This window comes from Anas platyrhynchos, chromosome 33 (assembly GCF_047663525.1).
Source record: "Anas platyrhynchos isolate ZD024472 breed Pekin duck chromosome 33, IASCAAS_PekinDuck_T2T, whole genome shotgun sequence".
In the NCBI taxonomy this organism is placed as follows: domain Eukaryota; kingdom Metazoa; phylum Chordata; class Aves; order Anseriformes; family Anatidae; genus Anas; species Anas platyrhynchos.
This window is the reverse complement of record NC_092618.1, coordinates 6,250,214-6,274,846: the sequence shown is the minus strand read 5'-3', so window position 1 is coordinate 6,274,846 and position 24,633 is coordinate 6,250,214. Positions and strand designations below refer to the sequence as shown.

Here is a 24,633-nt window from a genome sequence, read left to right as displayed (position 1 = left end):
GGGGATCAAGTGCACCCTCAGTGAGTTTGCAGATGACACCTAGTTCAGAGAGAGTGTTGATCTCCTTGAGGGTAGGAAGGCTCTGCAGAGGGAAATGGATAGGCTGCACCCATGGGCTGAGGCCAACTGGATGAAGTTCAACAAGGCAAAGTGCCGGGTCCTGCACTTGGGCACAACAACCCCATGTAATGCCACAAGCTGGGGGAAGAGTGCGTGGAAAGCCGCCCAGCAGAAAGGCTCCTGGGGATATTGGTAGATAGTCAGCTGAATATGAGCCAGCAGTAACTAGGGGTAATGGTTTTAAACTGCAAGAGGGTAGATCCGGATTAGATATTAGAAAGTTGTTTACTCAGAGAATGATTAGGCACGGGAACAGGCTGCCCAGAGAAGCTGTGGCTGCCTCATCTCTGGAAGCAGGGCCAGGTTGGATGGGGCTTTCAGCAACCTGGTCTAGCGGAAGATGTCTCTGCCCATGGCAGAAGAGTTGGAATTATGTGATCTTTAAGGTCCTTTCCTACCCAAACTGCTCTGTGATTCTGTAAATACGAAAGGCAGCAACATACCAGCTACTAGGAAGAAAAATGAACTCTATCGCAGCCAAAACTAGGACAATATCCACCCCTAATTCCATACCATATACGTCATGCTTAGGTCCAACACTTTTCAATTAATCACCGCCACCTTTCCTGTCTTTTGATTGTTGTCTCTCTCCGTGCTACCCCAGCCCGAGAGACAACATCACTTGGCTGCCTGGACGTCTGCTCCCCAAGCAGGGACACCAGAGACAGACACACCGTGTCTAGCTCAAGTGCCAATTTATTGCTGCGTAGCATAGCTTCTTATACACATGACTGCCCCAGATCCCCGTGACCCTTTGCCCCACCCACGGTCCCTCCCAATCCTCCCCCCCACATTGATGTGCACACAAAAATATCATGCCCTTACTCTGTTGGTGTCTGTAACAATAACAATAACAACCTACTCCTTTTGTGTCTTTTTTTTTTTTTTTCTTTTTTTTTTTTTTTTCTCCCAGTTCTCTCCTTCATTGCATTGGATAAATAGATCTGTAGTGCTGAGCTGCCTCCTGGGTCAAACCACTGCAAGTCTTTTTGGTGCCTAGCATGGAGCACAAAGGTTGAGATGACAAATCGGACCAGAGCATTTTAAAAGTAAATTGTTATAAGCAATAGATCAGTTTAACAGTTGCTTTAACAGTTGCTGATCACAATGTTGATCTTTTTGATCTTGGGGCTGTTGTGCTTGTTTTCAGAATTGTGTTGTATAGCACATCACTAACTGTCTGTCTTCCATGTCATGCTGTTCATCAATTCTGGGGGCTGGTTTAAGGTTACTGTTTTGATGTATGGGATAACACTGACTTATGACAGGATAAAATTATTGCCACCTCTGTACCTCGGGAACCATCTCTTCATCTCTTAGAAACTATTAATAGTTACATTATTTTACACTTTTTGCCTTTTCTCCTGTGCAGGGTGGGGCAGGAGGTGGGGGGATGGAACTGGTGTGGACAGTGGGGGACGTTTCTCCCCACTTCTTCACTCTCCCTTTCTTCTTCTCCTCCGGGCTAATTACAATAGCTCTTGAAAGCTTTGAATATCCGTGGGATGGCCGAACCAGCATGTTTCTGTTGTCCCATCTCCTAAATGTGATTCAGGTTTTGTATAATTTTAAACAACTACTTAAGCATGCCATCCAGAGATCTTTCCAGAGGCAGGAGAGTTAGGAGTGGCAGGGACTGTGTGAGGATATGGGCAGGAACCTAGAGCAGTGGGCACCTCCAGTGCTTTGGAGCTTCACCTCTGAGAATGTGCAGAATCCTAGAAAAAACTGTGAAATGCTTGAAAACTGCGTGTGATCACCCTGGCATTTCCAAAGAGACACAAATTACTGGAATGTGCTGGGGCTTGACCTGTGCTTAACAAGCCACAGGCAACACGTCTCCGACCCCTGGGACTTTTCCTGCAGGCACACGCCAGTCCCTGTGGCAGGCCCATCAGCCACTCCAACTTCTCCTGGACAGATGCTCCATTCTGTCAGTTGTTAATTTCTGTAGGCAGATGACTCACCCTGATTGTGCTGTCTCTCACAAGATAACAGCAACAGGAGTTGCAGGACGCTTTAGAGAATACGGCAGTAAGCAGTTGAACGGAATTACAGCATAGACTCAGGTAAGGGCAGGGGATGTAAAGCTGCCACGTTCCACCTTTTCTGTGCTTTTTTTCCATCCATTTTTTCGTTTGGTGTGGAGCTCAGTCCTCCATGTCTTGAAGCTGTGCAGGGACAAAATCAGAATGGCCAAATCCTAACTGGAGCTCTATCTGACTATTACTAACAAAAAGAGTAATTATATATATATATATATATATATATACACATATATATACACATAACAAGAGCATTAAGGAGCATCTCCATTCTGAATTGGATGTGAGGGGAATGATAGTGACATAGAACCATAGAAGACATGAGGAAAAGGCTGAGGTACTTAATTCCTTCGTTGCCTCAGTTTTTAGCAGCAAGACCAGTTGTTCCCCTGGTACTCAGCCTCCAGAGCTGGTAGATAGGTACAGGGAGCAGAATGAAACACTCATAATCCAGGAGGAAATAGTTAGAGAACTGCTACTCCACTTAGATATACACACATCTATGGGGCAGAATTGGATCCACCTGTCACTACTGAGGGAGCTGGCAGAATCACTTGCCAACCTGCAACCATCATTGATCAGCAGTCGTGGCTATCAGGGGAGGCTGCGGTCAACTGGCGACTAGCAAATGTGACGTCTGTCTACAGGAAGGGCTGGAAGGAGGAGTCGGGGACCTACGGATCTGTTATTCTGTCCACGATGCTGGGAAAGCTCATGGATCAGATTATCCGGAGTACCATCACACAACACATTTCCCCCTGTACTCGGCTCTGGTGAGGCCGCACCTCGAGTACTGTGTTCAGTTTTGGGTCCCTCGCTACAAGAAGGACATCGAGGTGCTTGAGCGGGTCCAAAGAAGGGCGACGAAGCTGGTGAGGGGCCTGGAGAACAAGTCCTACGAGGAGCGGCTGAGGGAGCTGGGCTTGTTCAGCCTGGAGAAGAGGAGGCTCGGGGGCGACCTTATTGCTCTCTACAGGTACCTCAAAGGAGGCTGTAGTGAGGTGGGGGTTGGCCTGTTCTCCCACGTGCCTGGTGACAGGACGAGGGGGAATGGGCTAAAGTTGCGCCAGGGGAGTTTTAGGTTGGATCTTAGGAAGAACTTCTTTACCGAAAGGGTTGTTAGACACTGGAACAGGCTGCCCAGGGAAGTGGTGGAGTCACCATCCCTGGAAGTCTTTAAAAGACGTTTAGATGTAGAGCTTAGGGATATGGTTTAGTGGGGACTGTTGGCGTTAGGTCAGAGGTTGGACTCGATGATCTTGAGGTCTCTTCCAACCTAGAAATTCTGTGATTCTGTGATTCTGTAACACTGAAAGAACAGTCGGGTGATCAGGCCATTTCAGTAGGTGGTTATCAAAGAGAGGTCCTGCTTGACAAATCTGATCTCCTTCTAAGACAAGGCAATGTGCTCAGTGGATGAAGGAATGGCTGTGGATGTGGTCTACCTAACCCTCCGTAAGGCTTTCGACACCTTTTCTCACAGAATTCTCCCGGAGAAACTGGCTGCTCAAGGCTTGGGCGCATGTATGCTTACCGTTGCGTCCCGCATGTTCGTGGGAAACCCGGTGCTAAATCATTTGTAGACGACCTGATTCTGGGTCAGGGTTCCGTACGTAGCAGAGCAGCTCCCTCGCTGCGATCTATTGAGAGTCAGCCCTTGACACGAGTTTTTGTCACTTTTCGCCCTTGCCACCACCGGGCGGAGGAGGGAAAGGCAAGGGGATGCAGTTGTCACGCGCAGACCTGCGCCTGCCTGCCGTTCACTCGTTCCCCCCTCGGGGGAGAACACTCTCGCTTTTCTCCCTCTTTTCCCTCTTACCCTCTTCCCATCACACGGCCCCACTTCCCCGCTCCACGCGGCATGGATTGGGTCTCTCTCCCGTCTCCTTCCCCGTTTTTTTTCCTCCCCCCCCCCCCCCCCCCCTTCCCGGGTCTGAGTTGACCTGGCGGCTCCGGCTCTGTTGGAGAGGGTCCAGAGGAGGGCGACGAAGATGGTGAAGGGCCTAGAGGGGAAGACATATGAGGAGCGGCTGAGGGCGCTGGGCCTGTTCAGCCTGGAGAAGAGGAGGCTGAGGGGGGACCTCATCGCAGTCTACAACTTCCTTGCGAGGGGGAGTGGAGAGGCAGGTGACCTATTCTCCGTAATCACCAGTGATAGGACCCGTGGGAAAGGTGTTAAGCTGAGGCAGGGGAAGTTTGGGCTGCACATCAGGAAGAGGTTCTTCACCAAGAGGGTGGTCGCACACTGGAGCAGGCTTCCCAGTGAAGTAGTCACTGCACCAAGCCTGTCTGAATTGAAGAAGCGATTGGACTGTGCACTTAGTCACATGGTCTAAACTTTTGGGTAGACCTGTGCGGTGCCAGCAGTTGGACTTGAACGTTATGGGTCCCTTCCAACTCGGGAGATTCTACGATTCTACGATTATTTCTTCATTATCTCTAATTCAGGAACGTGTGCAATAGTGCAAAGCCACCTACAAATTCCTTTCCCACACAAGACCCACAAGGATCATTGAGTCAAACGCCAGGCTCCACACAGAACCACCCATTATCGGAGGATGTTAGAGCGTTGTGCAAACGCTTGACTTGACTTGACTTCCAGCAGGCTTGGAGCCATGCCCAATGCCCTGGGCAGCTTGTCCCAGTGCCCGACCACCCTTTCAGTGAAAAACCTTTTCCTAACACCCAGCCTCTGCCTCCCCTGTCCCAGCTCCGTGCCATTCTCTTGGGTCCTGTCACTGTCCCCAGAGAGCAGAGCTCAGCACCTGCCTGTGGTGCAGTTGCCTGAAGTAACTAGGAAAATAAAACTAACATTCACATCTTAAAGAAAATGCACAGCATTGAAAAGGCTTTCAGGGTAGGGCGTAGCTGCATTACCTGAGCATTCCCTAGGCTTCCAACCTTAGATGCTATTGCGCTGGGGGAACCTGGTGTGCTAGCTCTAAGGAACAGCACGGAGCATAGAGTGGAGTGGAGACACCATGGCTAGGCTCTGTGACCAGGTGCGGACTCGATTGTTCCTGTGCACGCTGAGACCGATAAGCTGCACTTTTTGCTACCCTGAGCCAACGACCTGTCATGTTTTGACAAATGCTGTATTCTAATGTACTTTTGCTCATTATTGTGGTGGTTTTACCGTGCTGGGCAGCTAAACCCCACAACCGCTCTCTCACGCCCCCTCCTTTAGATGAGGAGGGGGAGAAGTAAAGCAAAGAACAACTCACGGGTTGAGATAAGGATAATTTAATTAAAGGGAAATAACTATAATAATTAAATCAAGACTACTATGAACTAAAAATTTAACTAAGGGGAAATAAAAGGGAAAGGGGAAAAGGGAGGGGAAAAGGGAAAATAAAAAGAAGGGAGGAAAACAAACCAACAAAATAAATGAAAGCTATATGGAAGCGCAGAGGAAAGAAATTACTCTCTACTTCCCACAAATGAGCGATGATTGACCGCGTCCTTGAAGCAAGGCCTCAACGCACGCAGCCAGTGTTCCAGAGGAGGACCGACGTCTTCTCAACGAGAGCCCACCCCTCCCCTCTTCTTCCTGTTTCCACCTTTTATTGCTGAGTGTGACATCACATGGTATGTGTCCTGGTTTCAGTTAGCACAGAATTAATTTTCTTCCTAGTAGCTGGTGGAATGCTGTGTTTTGGCTTAGGATGAGAAGAGTGCTGATAACACCCCAATGCTTTAATTGTTGCAGAGCAGTGCTTATACTAAGCCAAGGACATCTCAGCCTTTTGCTCTGTCCTGCCAACGGGCAGGCTGGGGGTGCAGTAAGAGCTGGGAGGGGACAGACCCAGGACAGGTGACCCAAACTAGCCAAAGGGGTATTCCATACCATCTGACGTCATGCTAAACAATATATAGGGGTGGCTAGCTGGGGGGAGGGGGCCGGACTGCTCGGGGTTAGGCTGGGCATCGGTCAGCGAGTGGTGAGCAATTGCATTGTGCATCACTTGTTTGTACATACTATTACTTTCGTATTATCACCATTGTATCATTATTATTATTATTGTTATTATTATATTTGTTATTATTATTTTCCTGTCTTATTAAACTGTCTTTATCTCAACTCATGGGCTTCACTCTCCATTTCTCTCCCCCGTCCCAGAGAGGGAGGGGGGAGGGTGAGCGAACGGCTGCGTGGTGTTTAGCTGCCGGCCGGGTTAAACCACGACAGTATGGAATATCCCTTTGATCGGTTTAGGTCAGCTGCCCTAGTGATGTTTCTCTCCTCACTTTTTGCCCACCCCCTAGGAGGGTTAGAGAAAGGCCCGATGCTGTGCCACTGCTGCTCAGCAGTAGACACAACACTGGTGTGATAACACTGCTGTTCCAGCTACAAGTCCAGAGTACGGCACTGTATGGGCTGCTGCCGGGAAAGTTAACATTCCAGCCAGACCCAGTACAATTATAATATCATTAAAATGCCAAAACACACCTCCATCCCAAAAGCTCCCTGCTTCCAAGGTGCGACCACCCCTCTCTGAGCATGTGCTCTGAATTTCTCAGAGCCTACTACTTTAAACAGAGACAAGAAACCTTTTCACCAATCCTAACTAAAATATGCTTGACTAGAGTCACTCAAGCTCCACCTCATAAATTGGCCTAAGAGAGAGGGTGTGTCAGGGAAGATACCATTGTTAGGGAAGGTACCATCATTAGGGAAGATACCACCATCAGGGGAGACGCCATCCCAAGGGAATACACCATCCTGAGGACCTCCTGACTCCTGGGATCAGTCGACGGGCTGAGCCTCTCTTCTCGCCCATTGGGACGCCTTTGGGTGAGATTTGAACACTAGGTTATATCGTGTGTCTCTGCGGAAACTTAGGAATCTCTATAGAGTCTTTGTGCCTTGTAACGCGTTCATTTCCAGGCTGCGCACCTGTGCCACCTCTGTATTTCATACATGCGTTATTGGTGAATCCGTGATTGTGATAGTTCAGGACCCTGAATCTGACCGGACCCGTAACGGTTAATCGGCTACACCCCTAAATGCCACACTGCCCCTCTGCTCCCCTCGTGAGGGAGCTGCAGGCCGCCAGGAGGCCTCCCCTCACTCTCCTCCAGGCTGAATTCTGACACGTATTCAACTTGCTGTCGACCAAAACCCCCAGATCCCTTTCTGCAAGGCTGCTCTCCAGCCTCTTCTGCTGGCCCTAAGTGGAACCCTGGGGAACCCCACTAGGGACTGGTCAACAGCCTGATGCAACCCCATTTCTGTAACCCCTTGAGCCCAACCCATCAGCCAACTTTTCACCCTAAACCGCATGTATTTATCTAGCTGTACAATGGACATTTTGTCCAGAAGGATACTGAGAGAAACAGTACTGAAAACTTGATGGAAATCCAAAACCTGGCATCCCTTGCTCAACTAGACGGGTGATGCTGTCATAAAAGGAAATTAAGTTTGTTAAACAGGACTTTCCCCTCATGAACCTGGGTGGGCTGTGATCAACTGCGTTGTCTTTCCGGTGTTCTTCAGTAATGCCCAGAAGAGTTTCTCCGTATTTTTACTAGGCTCTGAAGAGAGACTGGCAGGTCTGTAATTATTGGGCTCTTCTTTCTTGCCCTTCTGGAAATCTGTCACAATGATTGCCAGCCTACAGTCAACTTGGACCTCTCTGGGCTCCCAAGACCATTGAAAAATAATTGAGAGAGGTCTCACAAGGACATTAGTCGGCCCTCTGAGAACCCTGGAATGAATCCCCTCAGGCCCCGTAGACTCATATGCATCCAGTGTGGGTTTGGCTAGGAGGTTTTTGTTACCGCACTCATGGCCCCCCAACTCTGGGCCCCTTGGGTCCCAGAGCCCATCATTGCTCTTGAAGACAGAGGCAGAAGAGACATTAAATGGCTCTGCTTCGCCTATGTCTGTGTTTGTGAGGTGACCATCCTCAGCAAGTAACGGACCAATGTTTCCTCTAGCCCTCCTTTAGCAGTTCACATCTTCAATACACATATTAATGTATATATCTGCGTTGTTGCCCACACTACTAGCCAGCGTCACCCCTGAGCTTTGCCTGCACGAATTTTCTCCCTACAGAGGCAAACAGCACCTCTGTAGCCCTGCCATGTCACACGACCTCGCTTCCAGTGGCCACACGCTTTCTTTTTGCACTTAAGCTCTAGAAGAAGATCCCTGCTCAGCCAAGCTGGCCTCCTGCCCCGCCTGCTTGACTTCCAACATTTTGGAATCGCCTGCTCCTGTGCTCTTAGGAGGTCGTGCTTAAAAAGATGGACCCCGATACCTTCCAAAACAGCTTCTCAGGGGATCTTCCGAACTAGTTCCCTGAGCAGCCTGAACTCTGCCCTCCCCGTGTCCAAAGTTCACAGAATTGGAGGGGTTGGAAGGGACCTCAAGAGATCATCGGGTCCAACCCCCCTGCCAAGAGCAGGCATACTGGCAGTTTTCCTCCAATCGCCAAAGATTTTTAAATGTGAAGTGTCAATAGAGAGCTATTTGTGTTTGTATGTTCTTTCTTTGAAGTCTCTGATGTCTGGGGGTTTCAGAACAACTGCTAACAACTAGTAACTGTTATGACTTCCGAATGGGACACTATGCAAGCCCCTGATATCTGGCCAGGCGGCCAGGAGATTAAGGAGAAGAAAGAAGCTGAAGGATGGCTAGAAGACAAAACTTGCAGGGAACGCTGTGTAAGCTTTTGACATGCTGCCAAGGAGTACAAAGGGGAAGGACAAGAAAAAAAAACTGAGAGGAAGACTACGAGCCTTCAGCAGGAAAGACCCCCAGAGACCCCCAGGGGGACCACCAGAGACTGATGCGCATGCTCCAGTAGGAGGGTTTGGATCCCGGAAGCTAATTATAATAACCCATTTTTTTTAGGAGTAGTAATGAATATGTATCAGCCTAGGAGCATAAAAATCAGCTGCTTGATGTAACTGGTGTGCGTCCTGGTGGAGCAGAGACTCCCGGCGCACCCAGCGCTGTTTGCTTACCTCTATTCCTTTAATAAATTGTAAACTTTGATTATAATCCTATTTTGAAGACTGAGCCATTTATAACACAAGCAACAGGTCTAGGATGGCACCTTTCCTTGTTGTCTCCCTCAGTAGCTGTACCAAGGAGTTGTCATCAAGGTGTGTGAGGAATCTCCTGGACCTGCTTGTATCAGCTGTGTGGTCTTCCCAGTTAACGTCTGGCAAGTTGAAGTCCCCCATCAGGACAAGGGCAGTTGAGCTAAGAGAGGTCTCTCTTAGTTGCTTAGCGAATAATTCATTGGTATCGCAAACACCCACTGCAACATCCAAGTGATTGCTTTCTCCCTTAATCCTTACCCAGAAGCTCTCGGCCACGTCCTTGTGCCAGCCCCTTGCCTCGCCTGCCCTGCCTATCCTTCCTGAAGAGCCCATACCCGTCCATCACAGCACACCAAGTCTCGCTTGTTCTGGGATGGAGCTGAAGCTTCCAGCTCCTCCTGCTTGTCCCTCATGCTGGGTGCATCGGTGCAGAAACATTCCAAATGTGCTCCAGTGTACCCAGCGTGGCATGGAGCAGGCCGAAGGATCTCGCTAGCGCACACTCCCTCCCATTTTGGTGTGCCACTTAGAAGATTCTGTCAGGACAGAACAATAATGGATGATGCTCAGAGGGCCTTACGGGGCAAGTGAGCTTTCCAGAAACACCTTTTACCCTGATCTCCTGGGAGGCAGCAGACTTCTCCATGGGTTGGGTCAGGCCGGCATATGCGGCCCTCTGTTCTGCTCAGAAGGGAGTCACTTATGACAGTAACCCTTCTCTTCTTCTTGATGGAGGTGGTCGTGATACTGGGGAAGGCTGACTTGCCCTAGAAAACCCCTCCAACCTGGATGGACCTTCATGCACATCATCGTTTGTGTGTCCATTACTTCCAGAGTCTGTTGTTTCAGGGCACCTGAAAGGAAGGTGAGGTAGGCAAGGAGGGGTCCGCCTGCTGCCCCGAGCAGATCTAAACTTCCATCCCTTCGTCACTGAGATGCACTCCTTCTGCCTGATGGCCAGAGGGTAGGGGATCCTCCATTTCCTCTGCTGTGTCTGCCTGACGCATCTGTCCCAGGGCTGGCACAGTACAGTTCAACCTTCTCCGACTCCCTGGTGCTCCTCAGCCTGCCCACCTCCTCCCGAAGCTCTGCCAGGAGGCTGAGCAGTTCTTCTACCTGGGCGCACCTACCACAGGATGGGATGTCAGGAAGAATTTCTTCATGCAAAGGGTGGAACCGGCTGCCCAGGGCACTGCTGGAGTCCCAGGCCTGGAGCTATTAAAGAAATGCGTGGACTTGGCGCTAAGGGCCGTGGTTTTATGGTGGGCCTGGTGGTGTTAGCTGACGCTTGGACTTGAGCTGAAGGCCCTTTTCCAAGCGCAAGGGTTCTGTGACTCTTTCACTGGTTGAGTAGGCGCCATGCAGTCACCGGGCCCAGGGAAAAGACGTCCTTGGTGGCCTCCAAGTTAGCTCAGCGTCATGGCACCGAGTCACTGTGAAAGAGCTGCTGGAATAACGAGACAACAACCTAGTTCTATTAAAATATATATTGCTCTTTTGAGGACTGCTGCGGGGCTAGCAGCAACACAGCAGTGGAAATCTCCGTCCTGACATTGCCTTATGCCTTGACGTCAGGATCAGGGTGGTTTGAACTGCCAGGGAACGGACCATGGGTTCCGGGTCGTTCTCTGAAGGCTGGAGGACTGCAAAAGAAAGAAGAGCAGAGATGAAAACCCACTCCTTGCAGAGATCCCCAGGCATCCCCTGCAGAGCATGCCAGCCCCACTCGACTCTTCCCCAGGCCAGGAGGAGCAGGAGGGACAAAGGAATCCGTTGAAAGCTGCTGCTCAGCAATGTCCCAAATGCAGCCACCAGTCCTTCCCCACCTGCGCACCACAGGTCAAGTGGGGCACCTTCACAAGCTGGTTCCCTCACCACCTGCCTCCATCCCTTGGGAGGATTCACACACTCCAGGAATCTCCTGGACTCTTTCCTCTCGCTATTGTGCTTCCCCATGAGAGCAAGGGCTAGCAATCGTGACCCTGCTCCTAGCTGCTTGTAGGCTGTCTCATCTCCCTCTTCGTCCTGGTTGCGTGCTCTACAACAGGCTCCCACCTTCTGTCAGCCTTACTGCCCTTTCCCCTGACTCTTCCTCAGGGACACTCAACCCTTTCAGCGGCACTGCCCAGCTCCAGGCTGGGAGGCCATTCCCTGACACCACAGGCTACCCCGTCTCCTCTCCCTCGTTCCTATGGCTGCATTGCTCCTCCGCCCCGAAGCATTTCCCTGGAGCAGGGCAAGGCACGGGGGCCTTTGCCGCTGTCCCCCCAGCCCTAGCACACCCCCCACTGCCCTCACTCACCGATGAGGATTTCCTCCAGCTTCTCCTCGCTCTGGTCCTCGCAGTAGCGCGCAGCAAGACCTAGACACAGAGACCCCATCAGAGCCCCGCTCCCCAGCACGCTCCCAGCAGCGCAGCCCCTGGCCTGGCCAGCCAGGCTGTGCCCCCTCCTGCACCCTGGAGCAAGGGCCCAGTCGGGGGGCTCTGGGGGCAACAGGGCTGTGCCTCACTGCCAGGGCAGTGCCTGGGGCTGCCAAAGGCTGCCCCAAGAGGGACCCAGGGGCTGGGCTCACCAATGAATCTGACGGCCTCAAGTCGCACAAGGGTCTGAGTGGCCTTCAGGTAGGGCTGGCTCTGCTGCAGGTATTCTTCTACTCTGCCTCTGTCCTGCTGCAGCTGGAGAGAGAGAGAACGCAGGGTCACGGGGCTTGCACACCCTCTCCAGGGTCTCCTCCAGCATCCTGGGGGCAGGGAGGGCAGAGGGGCCTGCAGAAGAGCCCCCTGGGGCTCTGTGCTGGCAGGAAGGGAGCGAGGATGCGGCTGCAGGCAGCGGGCTCTGGCCGGGCGCGTTTGCCCAGCTGGGGCAAACCAAGTTGGGTCCTTACCAAGCACTCCCCGATCCTCCACGTCTGTTCTGTCTGGACAAAGCGCTTGAGCTCCTTGCGTCGCAGAAACTCTGCAGCCACGGCGAGAGCTTCCCCAGAGGCCTGCGGAGCAGCAGAGGTTGGGAGGTAGCAGCACAGCCTTGGGAAGGAGACCCTCTGTCCCCTCCTCTTGGCAGGGCTGCGAGCCTTTCCCAGCGCGTTATGGGAGGCTGTGGTGGGGGGCAGCGTGCACTGGGTTCAGTGGCCAAGGCAAGGCCACGGGACAGCCACCATCGGAGGCAGCTCATGCTGCCGGCCAGAGATCCCCCAGAGCAACCCTGTGGCATCAGCACACCCTTGCCCACATAACTGCTCAGCTCTGAGATCTGTACCTTTGCTACGCTCTCACTCTGGTCTCTCATATGAAAGTAGAGTGGGAGAAGGCTGCTGTGAACCGTCCTCTTCATTTCCTTCTTCCTTTGCCGCAGCACAGCCTCCACCACGGCTTGGAAGAGGCAGATGGAGTGCTCCCGCACCTGGCTGGACGCCTGGCAGGGAGGAGGACAGGAGGAATTTCAGCATTAGCGTGGCCGATGTGAAGGGAGCTCCCAGCACTGTGAGATGCTTCAGCGCTGGATCCTTCCCAGAGGAGCTGCTCAGGGGCAGCTGCAAGGCCTGGTGCCCGTGAAGGGCAACGCAATCGGTTGCCATCGCAGGCTGCCCGCCAGCCACCCCACTTTCGCCACCAGCCGCACCAGCCATGCCCAAGCAGAGCTCCCCAGTGTTATAAGTTGCCCCCTTAATTAATTTTCAGAGAGCATTGCATTAATAATAGAAAGGAAGTTATTGAGTAAGCAACAGCAAGCAAAACAGCGCTGGGCGGCAACGGAGTCTCGGCTCCACCAACGGCACGCACCTCACCCCCCCCAGGGTCCCTTTTTATATCTTGGTAATTCCGGGATTACGCAGCACATCCTGGTATATTCTGCGACTGTGTGCACTGTTGCTAGGGGGTCGTCTCTGTCCCTCTGGTGGTCGTGAAGATGAAGGCCGTAGTCTTCCTCGGCGTTGTGGTTCAACTTCTTTTTTTAGTTGGTCATGTTGGCCCAGCGTGAGACAGGAAGGCAGGATGTTGATACACTAGTTTAACAACTTATCAGGAGATGGTTACATGAGCTTTGCAGCAGGGTCTTTGAACGAAAGAGGCAACTGAGATGCAGAAGGAGAGAAGGGGAGGGGGTTCTCTTTTTTGTTACATTAAGCAAAAGAATTTTCATAGTGTCTAGCCAAGTATTATCCAGCTCCTTACTTCAGCAGGGAGCCTTCGCAACTCCTGCTCCTCAAACGGAACTCCTTGTTTTTATAATACAAAAGACAATGAACAAACATTTATTGTGTATTACATGGTGAGGCCGCCCCTCAGGTGCTGTGCTCAGCTTTGGGCCCCTCAGTACCAGAAGGACATCGAGGCCCTGGAGTGTGCCCAGAGCAGGGCTACAAAGCTGGGGAAGGGCCTGGGGCACAAGTCCTGTGAGGAGCGGCTGAGGGAGCTGGGGGTGGTTGGTCTGCGGAAGTGGAGGCTCAGGGGAGACCTCATTGTACTCTACAACTTCCTGAAGGGAGGTTGTGATGAGGAGGGGGTCAGCCTCTTTTCTCAGATAACTAATGATAGGACTTGAGGAAATGGCCACAAGTTGTGCCTGGGGAGATGGGGGACATGGGGATGGGGATGGGGACTTGGGGGCGGGGATGGGGACATGGGGACAGGGATGGGGACATTGGGATGGGGACATGGGGATGGGGACATTGGGGTGGGGATGGGGACATTGGGGTGGGGACATTGGGGTGGGGACATTGGGATGGGATGGGGACATTGGGGTGGGGATGGGGACATGGGGATGGGGACATTGGGGTGGGGATATTGGGGTGGGGACATTGGGATGGGATGGGGACATTGGGGTGGGGATGGGGACATGGGGATGGGGACATTGGGGTGGGGACATTGGGATGGGGATGGGGACATTGGGGTGGAGATGGGGACATGGGGATGGGGACATTGGGGTGGGGACATGGGGATGGCACCGTGAGCACGGGGAGGTGGCCGAGGATGTGGGGCTGGGGATGTGGTGGGGACACGGAGGGGGACCTGGGGATCCAGGTGGGGACATGGGGACGTGGGGGGGGACATGGGGACACGGGGGGGTCCCGGCGCCCCCCGACCCCCCCGCCCCGTGCAGTGCAGCTCGCCCCTGCCCGGTCTGCGCACCCAGGACGTCTGCTGCCGGGGGGCCGGCGTGGCCTGGGGGGTGCACGAGTGCCAGCCCTGTGACGCCGACCCCCGTAAGGCAGCGGGTTTTTTTTTGGGGTTATGGGGTTGGGGGGGGTTCTGCGGTGTGGGGGGGGGGGCTCACTTTGTCCCCCCCTCCCCCCCCCCATTTGCAGCGAACCCCCCCGCCGTGGGGCAGCACCCCTGCCCCAAAGGTTTCCGCCGCGCCAACGGCTCCTGCGTGGGTGAGTTTGGGGAGATTTATTTTTGGGGGGGTTAAAAGGGGATGGGGGGGGTTTTGGGGTGCTGACCCCCACCCTGTGTGTGTGCGTCCCCCCCCCAGATGTGGATGAGTGCCAGGAGGGGGGGTTCTGCAAGAACGGGCTCTGCACCAACACCCGGGGCAGCTTCGCCTGCCTCTGCCACGAGGGCTTCATCCTGGACTCGTCCCGGAGCAGCTGCATCTGTGGGATCGGGATCGGGATGGGATTGGGGGTGGGGTTGGGGGTGGGGTTGGGGTTGGGATTATGGGTGGGGTTGGGGTTGGGATTGGGATTGGGATTGGGATTGGGATTGGGGTTGGGGTTGGGGTTGGGGCTGGGATTGGGGTTGGGGTTGGGATTGGGATTGGGGTTGGGATCGGGATGGGATTGGGGGTGGGATTGGGATTGGGATTGGGGGTGAGGTTGGGGTTGGGGTTGAGATTGGGGTTGGGGTTGGGGGTGGGGTTGGGGTTGGGGGTGGGATTGGGGATGAGGTTGGGGTTGGGATTATGGGTGGAGTTGGGATTGGGATTGGGATTGGGATTGGGGTTGGGATTGGGGTTGGGGTTGGGGTTGGGGCTGGGATTGGGGTTGGGATTGGGATTGGGGTTGGGGCTGGGGTTGGGGCTGGGATTGGGATTGGGATTGGGATTGGGGTTGGGGCAGGGGCTGGGGCTGGGATTGGGATTGGAATTGGAATTGGGGTTGGGGTTGAGGTCGGGGCAGGGCCTGGAATTGTGGTAGGGATTGGGATTGGGGTTGGAATTGGGATTAGGGTTGGGATTGGGATTGTGGTTGGGATGTGGATGGGGATGGGGTGAGGAGGGAGTAGGGGTTGGGATTGGAGTTGGAGTTGGGATTGGGAGGGGATGGGGATGGGATGGGGATGGGGGTGGTCTGAAATGGAATAGGGATTGGGATTGGGATTGGGATTGGGATTGGGAGGGGATAGGGAAGGGAAGAGGAAGGGGAAAGGATTGGGGTGGGATGGGGATGGAGTAGGATGAGGTGGGATTGGGATGGGAACAGGATGAAATGGGATTGGGGTTAGGACCAGGACTAGGACTGGGATTGGGATTGGGATTGGGATTGGGATTGGGGTTTTGGGGTTGGGATTGGAATTGGGGTTGGGATTGGGGTTAGGACCAGGACTAGGACTGGGATTGGGTTTGGGATTGGGATTGGAATTGGGGTTGGGATTGGAATTGGGGTTGGGATTGGGATTGGGGTTAGGACCAGGACTAGGACTGGGATTGGGATTGGGATTAGGGTGACCGGTACCACCCCCCCGCCCCCCCCCCCCAGCCCACCAGGTGATCTCGGAGGCGCGGGAGCCATGTTACCGGGTGCTGCGGGAGGGGCGCTGCGCGCTGCCCACCCTGCGCAACATCACCCGCCAGATCTGCTGCTGCAGCCGCGTGGGCAAGGCCTGGGGGCCGGCGTGCCAGCGCTGCCCCCCCTTCGGCTCCGGTGAGCCCCCCCGGGACCCCCCCAACCCCTTGGGATCCCCCCAAAAAAAACCCTTTAGGGCGGACCCCCCCAAAAAAAAACAAAAACCCTTTGGGGAGCCTCCGTTTCATGGGATTTGCACCCAAAGCCACGGGCTCACCCTTTGGAGGGGGGTTTTTTTTGGGGGAGGGGGGTAATTTTTTTGGGGGGGGGGTCCATTTTGACACCCCCTCCCCCCCCTTCAATTGCAGAGGGGTTCAAGGAGATCTGCCCCGCCGGCCCCGGCTACCACTACTCGGCCTCCGACCTGCACTACAACACCCGCTACCTGGGCCAGGACCTGCCCCGTGTCCCCCTGGGGCGTCCCCGTGTCCCCTCCCCAGCTGGGACCGCCGCCCGTGAGCCCCTTGTCCCCCCCGCTTTGTCCCCCCCCACCCCTCCCGGCTGCCAGGACCCCCCCTCACCCCATTGCTCTGCCCCACAGCTCGCTGGCGCCCCGGTCGGCCGCCCCCCAGCAGGTCACCGCCTGTCCCCGAGGTGCCACCGCGGGTCCCCAAGGTGCCACAACGCGTCCCCGAGGTGCCACCACGCGTCCCACACGTGCCACCGCGTGTCCCCGAGGTGCCACCACGGGTCCCCGATGTGTCACCACGTGTCCCCGAGGTGCCACAACGCATCCCCGAGGTACCACCACGTGTCCCCGAGGTGTCACCACATGTCCCTGATGCGCCACCACGTGTCCCTGAGGCACCACCGCATGTCCCTGAGGTGCCACATGTCCCCCAGGTTCCACAGCGGGTCCCTGAGGCGCCACAACGTGTCCCCGAGGTGCCACCAGACGTCCCCGAGGTGCCACAACGCGTCCCCGAGGTGCCACCGCGCATCCCCGAGGTGCCACCACCAGCCCCCGAGGTTGTCATCGTGCCTCGACCCACCCTGGGGCTGCTGGGACCCCTCCCCACGCCACCCGGCCCGGAGGGTCCGGCACCAGGTAGGGCTGGGGCACTTGTGCACGGCTGCACACGTGTGTGCACCGTTGCACGCATGCATGGTTGCAGATGTGCGCAGGGTTGCACTGTGTGCAGCTGTGTGCGTGCATTTTATTTTATTTTTTGCACGTGTGGTTACGCTCTGCGCCGTTGCACATACACATCTCAGCACAGGCGTGCAAGGTCACACGTGTGTGCATGTGGCTGTGCACTTGTGCATGGTTGCATGCTTGCATGGCTGCATGTGTGCAGTTGCATGTGCACGTGTGCTCAGTTACATGTGCAAGCAGTTACGTGTGCAATTTGCATTTATTCAGTCTCGTTTGTGCACAGTTATAGGCGTGCACAGTTACACACGTGCGTGTTACACGTGTGCACACCATTGCAGGCTTGCCCAGCTGCATGCAGCTGCAGTAGCACGTGTGCATCTCATGCATGCACAGCTAAATATATTGTGCACGTGTGCACGGTTTGCATGCATGACTATTTGCACACGTGTGCACGGCTACATGCATGCCTGCTTACACACGTGTGCACAATGCCTACTTACACACGCCTACACGTGTGCATGTGTCCTGTATGCCTATTTGCACACATGTCCACAGTTGCATGCATGCTTGATTGCGCACACGTGCACAGTGTGCATGCGTGCATGTTTGCACAGGTGTGCACAGCTGCACGCCTGCCCGTTTGCACACACATGTGTTACTCACGTGTGCCCGCTTGCAGCCGCCGGCAGCGTGTGCGAGCGGAACCCGCGGATCTGCGGCCCCGGGCGCTGCGTCCCGCGCCAGGGCGGCTACACCTGCCTGTGCCACCCCGGCTTCTGGCTCAGCACCCAGGGCACCCACTGCATCGGTGAGCGGCGCCCGGCCCCTCCCTGGGCACCCATGTCCCCGTGCACCCACCTCCCCCTGCACTCATTTCCCCGTGCGCCCATTTCCCTGTGCACCCACCTCCCTGTGCACCTGTTTCCCCATGCACCCACCTCCCCATGCACTCACCCGTTTCCCCGTGCACCTATTTCCCCGTGCAGCCACCCATTTCCTCATGCACCCATTTCCTCACGCACCCATTTCCTTCTGCACCCATTTCCCCATGCGCCCACCTCCCCATGCACCCACCTATTTCCCCATGCACCCACCTCCTCATGTACCCACCCATTTCTCCGTGCACCCATTTCCCCATCTATCCACTTCCTTGTGCACCCACCTCTCCAAGCCCCAATTTCCCCCTGCCCCCATTTCCCCATGCACCCGTTTCCCCACGCACCCACCCATCTCTCCATGCCCCCACCTCCCCGTGCCCCCATTTCCCCCTGCCCCCATTTCCCCGCGCACCCACCTCCCCACTCCCCTCTCCCCCTTCCCTCCCACCCACCTCTCCATCCGTCCCCGCTCCTGTCCGTCCGTCTGTCCCCATTGCCGTCCGTCCCCCCGCCTGCCCAGACGTGGACGAGTGCCGGCGCAGCCCCCGGCCCTGCGCCCCCGGCCGCTGCGAGAACACGGTGGGGAGCTTCCGCTGCGTCTGCGGCCCCGGCTACCGGCCCGGCCCCGGCGGCACCGACTGCCAAGGTCAGCAGGGACGGGGGGGGGACAGAGGGGGACAATGGGGACAACGGGGATGGGGCTGAGGTGGCCGTGTCCCCGTAGATGTGGATGAATGCGCCCAGAGCCCCTCGCCCTGCGCCCAGAGCCGCTGCGAGAACTTGCCCGGTGGCTACCGCTGCATCTGCCCGGCCGGCTACCAGGCCAGCACGCCCACGGGACAGTGCCAGGGTGAGCGGGGACACCGGGGTGTGGGGACACCGGGCTGTGGGGACACTGGGTGTGGGGACACCGGGCTGTGGGGACACCAAGGGTATGGGGACACCAAGGGTATGGGGACACCATCTGCGTGTTCAACACCCATGGGGTCATCGTTCATGGGGTCACCATCCATGGGGTCACCATCCATGGGGTCACCGTGCCATAACGCCACCATCCAAGAACTCAACATCTATGGGGTCAGCAGCCATGGGGTCACCATGCCATAGTGTCCCCATCCATGGTGTCCCCATCCATGGTGAACCCATCCATAACCTCCCAATACATGGTGTCCCCATGCGTGGTGTCCCCATGCGTGGTGTCCCCATCCATGGTGTCCCCATCCATGGTGAACCCATCCATAACCTCCCAATACGTGGTGTCCCCATCTGTGGTGTCCCCATCCGTGGTGTCCCCGTCCGTGGTGCCACCACCCACGCCCTCCCCACGGTGCCACCACCGCCGCCCCCTCTCCGTGCCGCGCAGACATCGACGAGTGCGAGAACCACCTGGCCTGCCCCGGCCAGGAGTGCGCCAACACGCCGGGCTCCTTCCAGTGCCGGCCGTGCCGCGACGGCTTCGAGCTGCGCCACGGGCGCTGCGCAGGTACCCGCGTCCCCCCACGTCCCCCCTGTCCCCCCGAGGGGGGGGCCAACCCTTAATTGTGCCACCCCCTAGACGTGGACGAGTGCGCCACGGGCTCGCCCTGTGGTCCCCACGGCCGCTGCAGTAACACCGAGGGCTCCTTCCACTGCCAGTGCCGGCGCGGATACCGGGTGGGTGCCGGCGGCGCGCCATGCGCGGGTGAGTGGTGGGGGCGGCGTGGGGATGGTGCCATGTCCCCCCCACACCCGACGGCCCCCCCACGGCCCCCATCTGCCCACAGATGTCAACGAGTGCCTGGAGGGCGACTTCTGCTTCCCCCACGGCGAGTGCCTCAACACCGAGGGCTCCTACAGCTGCCTCTGCGCCCAGGGCTATGCCAGCACCCCCGAGGGCACCGCATGCGTTGGTCAGAGCCCGGCATGGTCCCGGTCCCTGTCCCTGTCCCTGTCCCCGTCCCCATACCCATCCCGATCCCATTGCAGTCCCCATTCTCATTGTGGTTTCTATTCCAGTTGCGGTTTTTTAGTCCCAGTTAATCTACTCAATCCCATCCCCGTGCCTATCCATGTCCCCATCCAATCCCAATCCTATCCCCATCCCAATCCCATCCCCATCCTATCCCATCCCAATGTCTCTCCTTGTCCCCATCCCATCCCACCCCAATCCCAACCCCCATCCCATCTCTGTCTCCATCCCATCCCCATTCCCACCCCAGTCCCCATCCCCATCCCAATCCCATCCCCATCCCACCCCAATCCCATCACCATCCTACCCTTTTTCCACCCCAATCCCAATCCCACCCCAATCCCATCCCATCCCTTTTCCACCCCATCCCCATTTCCATCCCAATCCCAATCCCACCCCAGTCCCATCCCATCCCACCCCACCCCTCCACCGCCCACCCACGCATCCGGGTACCACGGGGTGCCACCAGCCCCTTGTGTCCCCCTCTTTCCCCGTATCCCCCCTGTCCCCGTGTCCCCCCCCTGTACCCACGTCCACCCCGTGCCCATGTCCCCCCCGTCCTCACCCCGTGTCCCCCCCCAGACGTGGACGAGTGCCAGCGCGGGGATGTGTGCCGGGGCGGCCGCTGCGCCAACACCGACGGCGCCTTCGAGTGCCACTGCCCCGCCGGCTTCCGCACCGACGCCGAGCGGGCCCAGTGCCACGGTGAGGGGCTGGGGGGTTGGGGGGGGGGGATTTTGGGTGCCCCCCACCCTGGGGCTGGCGGCGAGGGTGGCCCTGTCCCCGCAGATGTGGACGAGTGCCAGGAGCACGGGGCCGAGTTGTGTGGGGCTGAGCGCTGCGAGAACTTGCCCGGATCCTACCGCTGCGTGCCCGCCTGCCAGCACGGCTACCGGCCCCGGGACGGCGGGGGGTGTGAGGGTGAGCGGGGATTGGGATTGGGATTGGGATTGGGATTGGGATTGGGGTTGGGGTTGGGGTTGGGGTTGGGATAGGGATTGGGATTGGGATTGGGATTGGGATTGGGATTGGGGTTGGGGTTGGGGTTGGGGTTGGGATTGCGATTGGGATTGGGATTGGGATTGGGATTGGGGTTGGGGTTGGGGTTGGGGTTGGGGATGGAGATAGAGACCAATAGTGGATGGGTTTAGGGACTGGGATTGGGATGGGGATGGGAGGGGATGGGATTGGGGTGGGATTGGGATGGGGATGGGAGGGGATTGGGGTGGGGATGGGAGGGGATTGGGATGGGATTGGGATGGGATTGGGATGGGATGGGGATGGGGATGGGAGGAGATTGGGGTGGGGATGGGATGGGAATGGGGATGGGGATGGGGGCTTGGGGATTGGGATTGGGGATGGGGATGGGGATGGGGGTGGGGATTGGGATTGGGGTTGGGGTTGGGATTGGGGTGAGGATGGAGATAGAGACCGATAGTGGATGGGTTTAGGGACTGGGACTAGGATGGGGATGGGAGGGGATGGGATTGGGGTGGGATTGGGGTGGGGATGGGATGGGGATGGGAGGGGATGGGATTGGGGTGGGATTGGGATGGGGATGGGATGGGGATGGGATTGGGATTGGGGTGGGGATGGAAATGGAGACTAATAATGGATGAAAATAGGGACTGGGACTGGGACTGGGACTGGGACTGGGACTGGGACTGGGACTGGGACTGGGACTGGGACTGGGACTGGGACTGGGATGGGGATGGGGATGGGAGGGGATGGGATTGGGGTGAGATTGGGATGGGGATGGGAGGGGGATGGGAGGGGATTGGGGTGGGGATGGGATGGGTTGGGATGGGATGGGATGGGATGGGGATGGGATTGGGGTGGGGATGGAAATGGAGACTAATAATGGATGAAAATAGGGACTGGGACTGGGACTGGGACTGGGACTGAGACTGGGACTGGGACTGGGACTGGGACTGCGACTGCGACTGGGACTGAGACTGGGACTGAGACTGGGACTGCGACTGGGACTGGGACTGGGATGGAATGGGTTTGGAATGGGGATGGGGGTGGGATTGGAACAGGATTGGGATGGGGATGGAGATGGAGACCAATAATGGATGAAAATAGGGGGTGGGATTGGGATGGGATTGGGATGGGATTAGGGTGAGATTGGGATGGGGTTGGGGATGGGATGGGAATGGAGACAGGTCCAGGGACCAGAACGGGACGAGGATGGGGACTGGGACAGGGATGGGAACCCGCACACAGGGCTGTGATGCGCACGGGGCTCATCCTGCCCGGGGCCGTGGTCCCCATCATCCCCCACCCCACCTTGTCCCCCCCCCATGCTTGGGGTCCCCCCGGTGTCCCCGCAGATGTGGACGAGTGCCAGGAGCATGGGGCCGAGTTGTGTGGGGCCGAGCGCTGCGAGAACCTGCCCGGATCCTACCGCTGCGTGCCCCCCTGCCAGCCCGGCTACCGGCCCCGGGACGGCGGGGGGTGTGAGGGTACGGGGCCATGGGGACGGGGACAGGGCCATGGGGATGGGGATGGGGCCATGGGGACGGGGATGAGGCCATGGGGATGGGGACGGGGCCATGGGGATGGGGATGGGGCCATGGGGACGGGGATGAGGCCATGGGGATGGGGACGGGGCCATGGGGATGGGGATGGGGCCATGGGGACGGGGATGAGGCCATGGGGATGGGGACGGGGCCATGGGGACGGGGATGGGGCCATGGGGATGGGGATGGGGCCATGGGGATGGGGATGGGGCCATGGGAACGGGGATGGGGCCATGGGGATGGGGACAGGGCCATGGGGACGGGGACGGGGCCATGGGGACGGGGATGGGGCCATGGGGACGGGGATGGGGCCATGGGGACAGGGACTGGGGCACGGGGATGGGGATGGGGGTACGGAGAGGCTGAGGGGACCCTGCCCTAGGGGACAGCGGGGACACCACTATGGGGTTTAGGGGCAGGGGGATTTCTCCATGGGGTTAGGAGGGGGACGGACAGCAGGGGCCATGGCATGGGGGACATCAGGGACAAGCCAATGGGGCACAATAGGGATAAAGCTATGGGGGACATGGAAAAAACAACGGGGATGCTGGGGACAAGCCAATGGGGTCGAGGTGCAGGGGGACTTCTCTATGGGGTCAGGATGGGGATGGGCAGCAGGGGACATCAGGGACAACACCACGGGAGATAATGGGGACAAAACGATGGGGGACATTGGGGACAAGCCAATGGGGCCACTGGGGACAAGCCAATGGGGTCGAGGTGCAGGGGGGCTTCTCCATGGGGTCAGGATGGAGACGGAGAGCAGGGACCATCGGGGGACAGTGGGGACCCCCCCATGGGGCTGAGCTTTTGGGGGACGGCTCCACGCTCCCCCCCCCCAATGTCCCCACCGCCCCCTCCCCCCAAAAAAACGTCACCTCCCCGCTTGCAGACGAGGACGAGTGCGCCGAGGGGGGGTCCCGCTGCGGCCCCCACGCCGCCTGCCACAACCTCCCCGGCTCCTTCCAGTGCGCCTGCCACCAGGGCTACGAGGCCGCCCGGCACGGCCACCACTGCCAGGGTACGGGGACAGCGGGGACAGCAGGGGGGGGACACCCAGAGTGACACTGAGCCCCCCCGCCTTCGTGTTTCCCCCCCAGACGTGGACGAGTGCGCGACGCTGCCGGGGGTGTGCGGGGCGGCGCGCTGCGAGAACGTGGACGGCTCCTTCCTCTGCCTCTGCCCCGACGGGGGGCACGAGTTCCATCCGGTGACGGGGACATGCGGGGGACCCCCCCCAGCGACCCCACTCCTCCGGCCCCCCCCGGAGCCGTGGAAGCCCCCCCGGGCTTGGCGGCGTGCTTCAGCCCCGCCTGCGGGGTGCTGGCGCCCAACGTCAGCCGGCAGCAGTGCTGCTGCAGCGTGGGGGGCGCCTGGGGGGTCCGCTGCCCCCCCCCGAGGCCGTGCCCCACGCCTGGAACCGGTGGGGACATGGGGACGCTATGGGGGGGGGAGGGGATTGGGGATGGCGTGGGGTGGGAAGGGATTGGGGTGGGAGTGGGATTGGGGATGGGGATTGGGATTGGGGATGGGGATGGGGATGGGGATTGAGGATGGGATTGGGGATGGGATTGGGGATGGGATTGGGGATGGGATTGGGGATGGGGATGGGGATGGGATTGGGGATGGGATTGGGGATGGGATTGGGGATGGGGATGGGGATGGGATTGGGGATGGGATTGGGGATGGGATTGGGGATGGGGATGGGGATGGGATTGGGGATGGGATTGGGGATGGGGATGGGGATGGGATTGGGGATGGGATTGGGGATGGGATTGGGGATGGGGATGGGATTGGGGATGGGATTGGGGATGGGATTGGGGATGGGGATGGGGATGGGGATGGGATTGGGGATGGGGGATTGGGATTGGGGATGGGGGATTGGGATTGGGATTGGGGATGGGTTTGGGGATGGGGATGGGATTGGGGATGGGATTGGGGATGGGATTGGGGATGGGGATGGGGATGGGGGATTGGGATTGGGATTGGGGATGGGGATGGGGACGGGGATGGGGATGGGGATGGGGATGGGGATTGGGGATGGGGGATTGGGATTGGGATTGGGGATGGGGACGGGGATGGGGATGGGATTGGTGATGGGGATGGGGATGGGATTGGGGATGGGATTGGGGATGGGGATGGGGATGGGGATTGGGGATGGGGGATTGGGATTGGGATTGGGGAT

At 57.5% G+C, this 24,633-nt stretch overlaps 1 protein-coding gene across 1 annotated transcript in view; it reads left to right on the top strand.

The window, feature by feature from the left end:
• Window positions 1–24,633, top strand: part of LOC113840551 (latent-transforming growth factor beta-binding protein 4-like) — a 56,376-nt gene that overhangs the window by 20,912 nt on the left and 10,831 nt on the right. Inside the window, 19 exon segments of the mRNA XM_072029885.1 lie at window positions 14,321–14,423; window positions 14,526–14,594; window positions 14,693–14,815; window positions 15,918–16,082; window positions 16,313–16,459; window positions 16,546–16,745; window positions 16,848–17,052; window positions 17,780–17,908; window positions 18,499–18,624; window positions 18,703–18,828; window positions 19,342–19,461; window positions 19,534–19,659; window positions 19,742–19,867; window positions 20,509–20,631; window positions 20,716–20,847; window positions 22,260–22,391; window positions 23,341–23,469; window positions 23,549–23,691; window positions 23,694–23,871. Of these exon segments, the coding sequence (XP_071885986.1) occupies window positions 14,321–14,423; window positions 14,526–14,594; window positions 14,693–14,815; window positions 15,918–16,082; window positions 16,313–16,459; window positions 16,546–16,745; window positions 16,848–17,052; window positions 17,780–17,908; window positions 18,499–18,624; window positions 18,703–18,828; window positions 19,342–19,461; window positions 19,534–19,659; window positions 19,742–19,867; window positions 20,509–20,631; window positions 20,716–20,847; window positions 22,260–22,391; window positions 23,341–23,469; window positions 23,549–23,691; window positions 23,694–23,871 (2,602 nt within the window).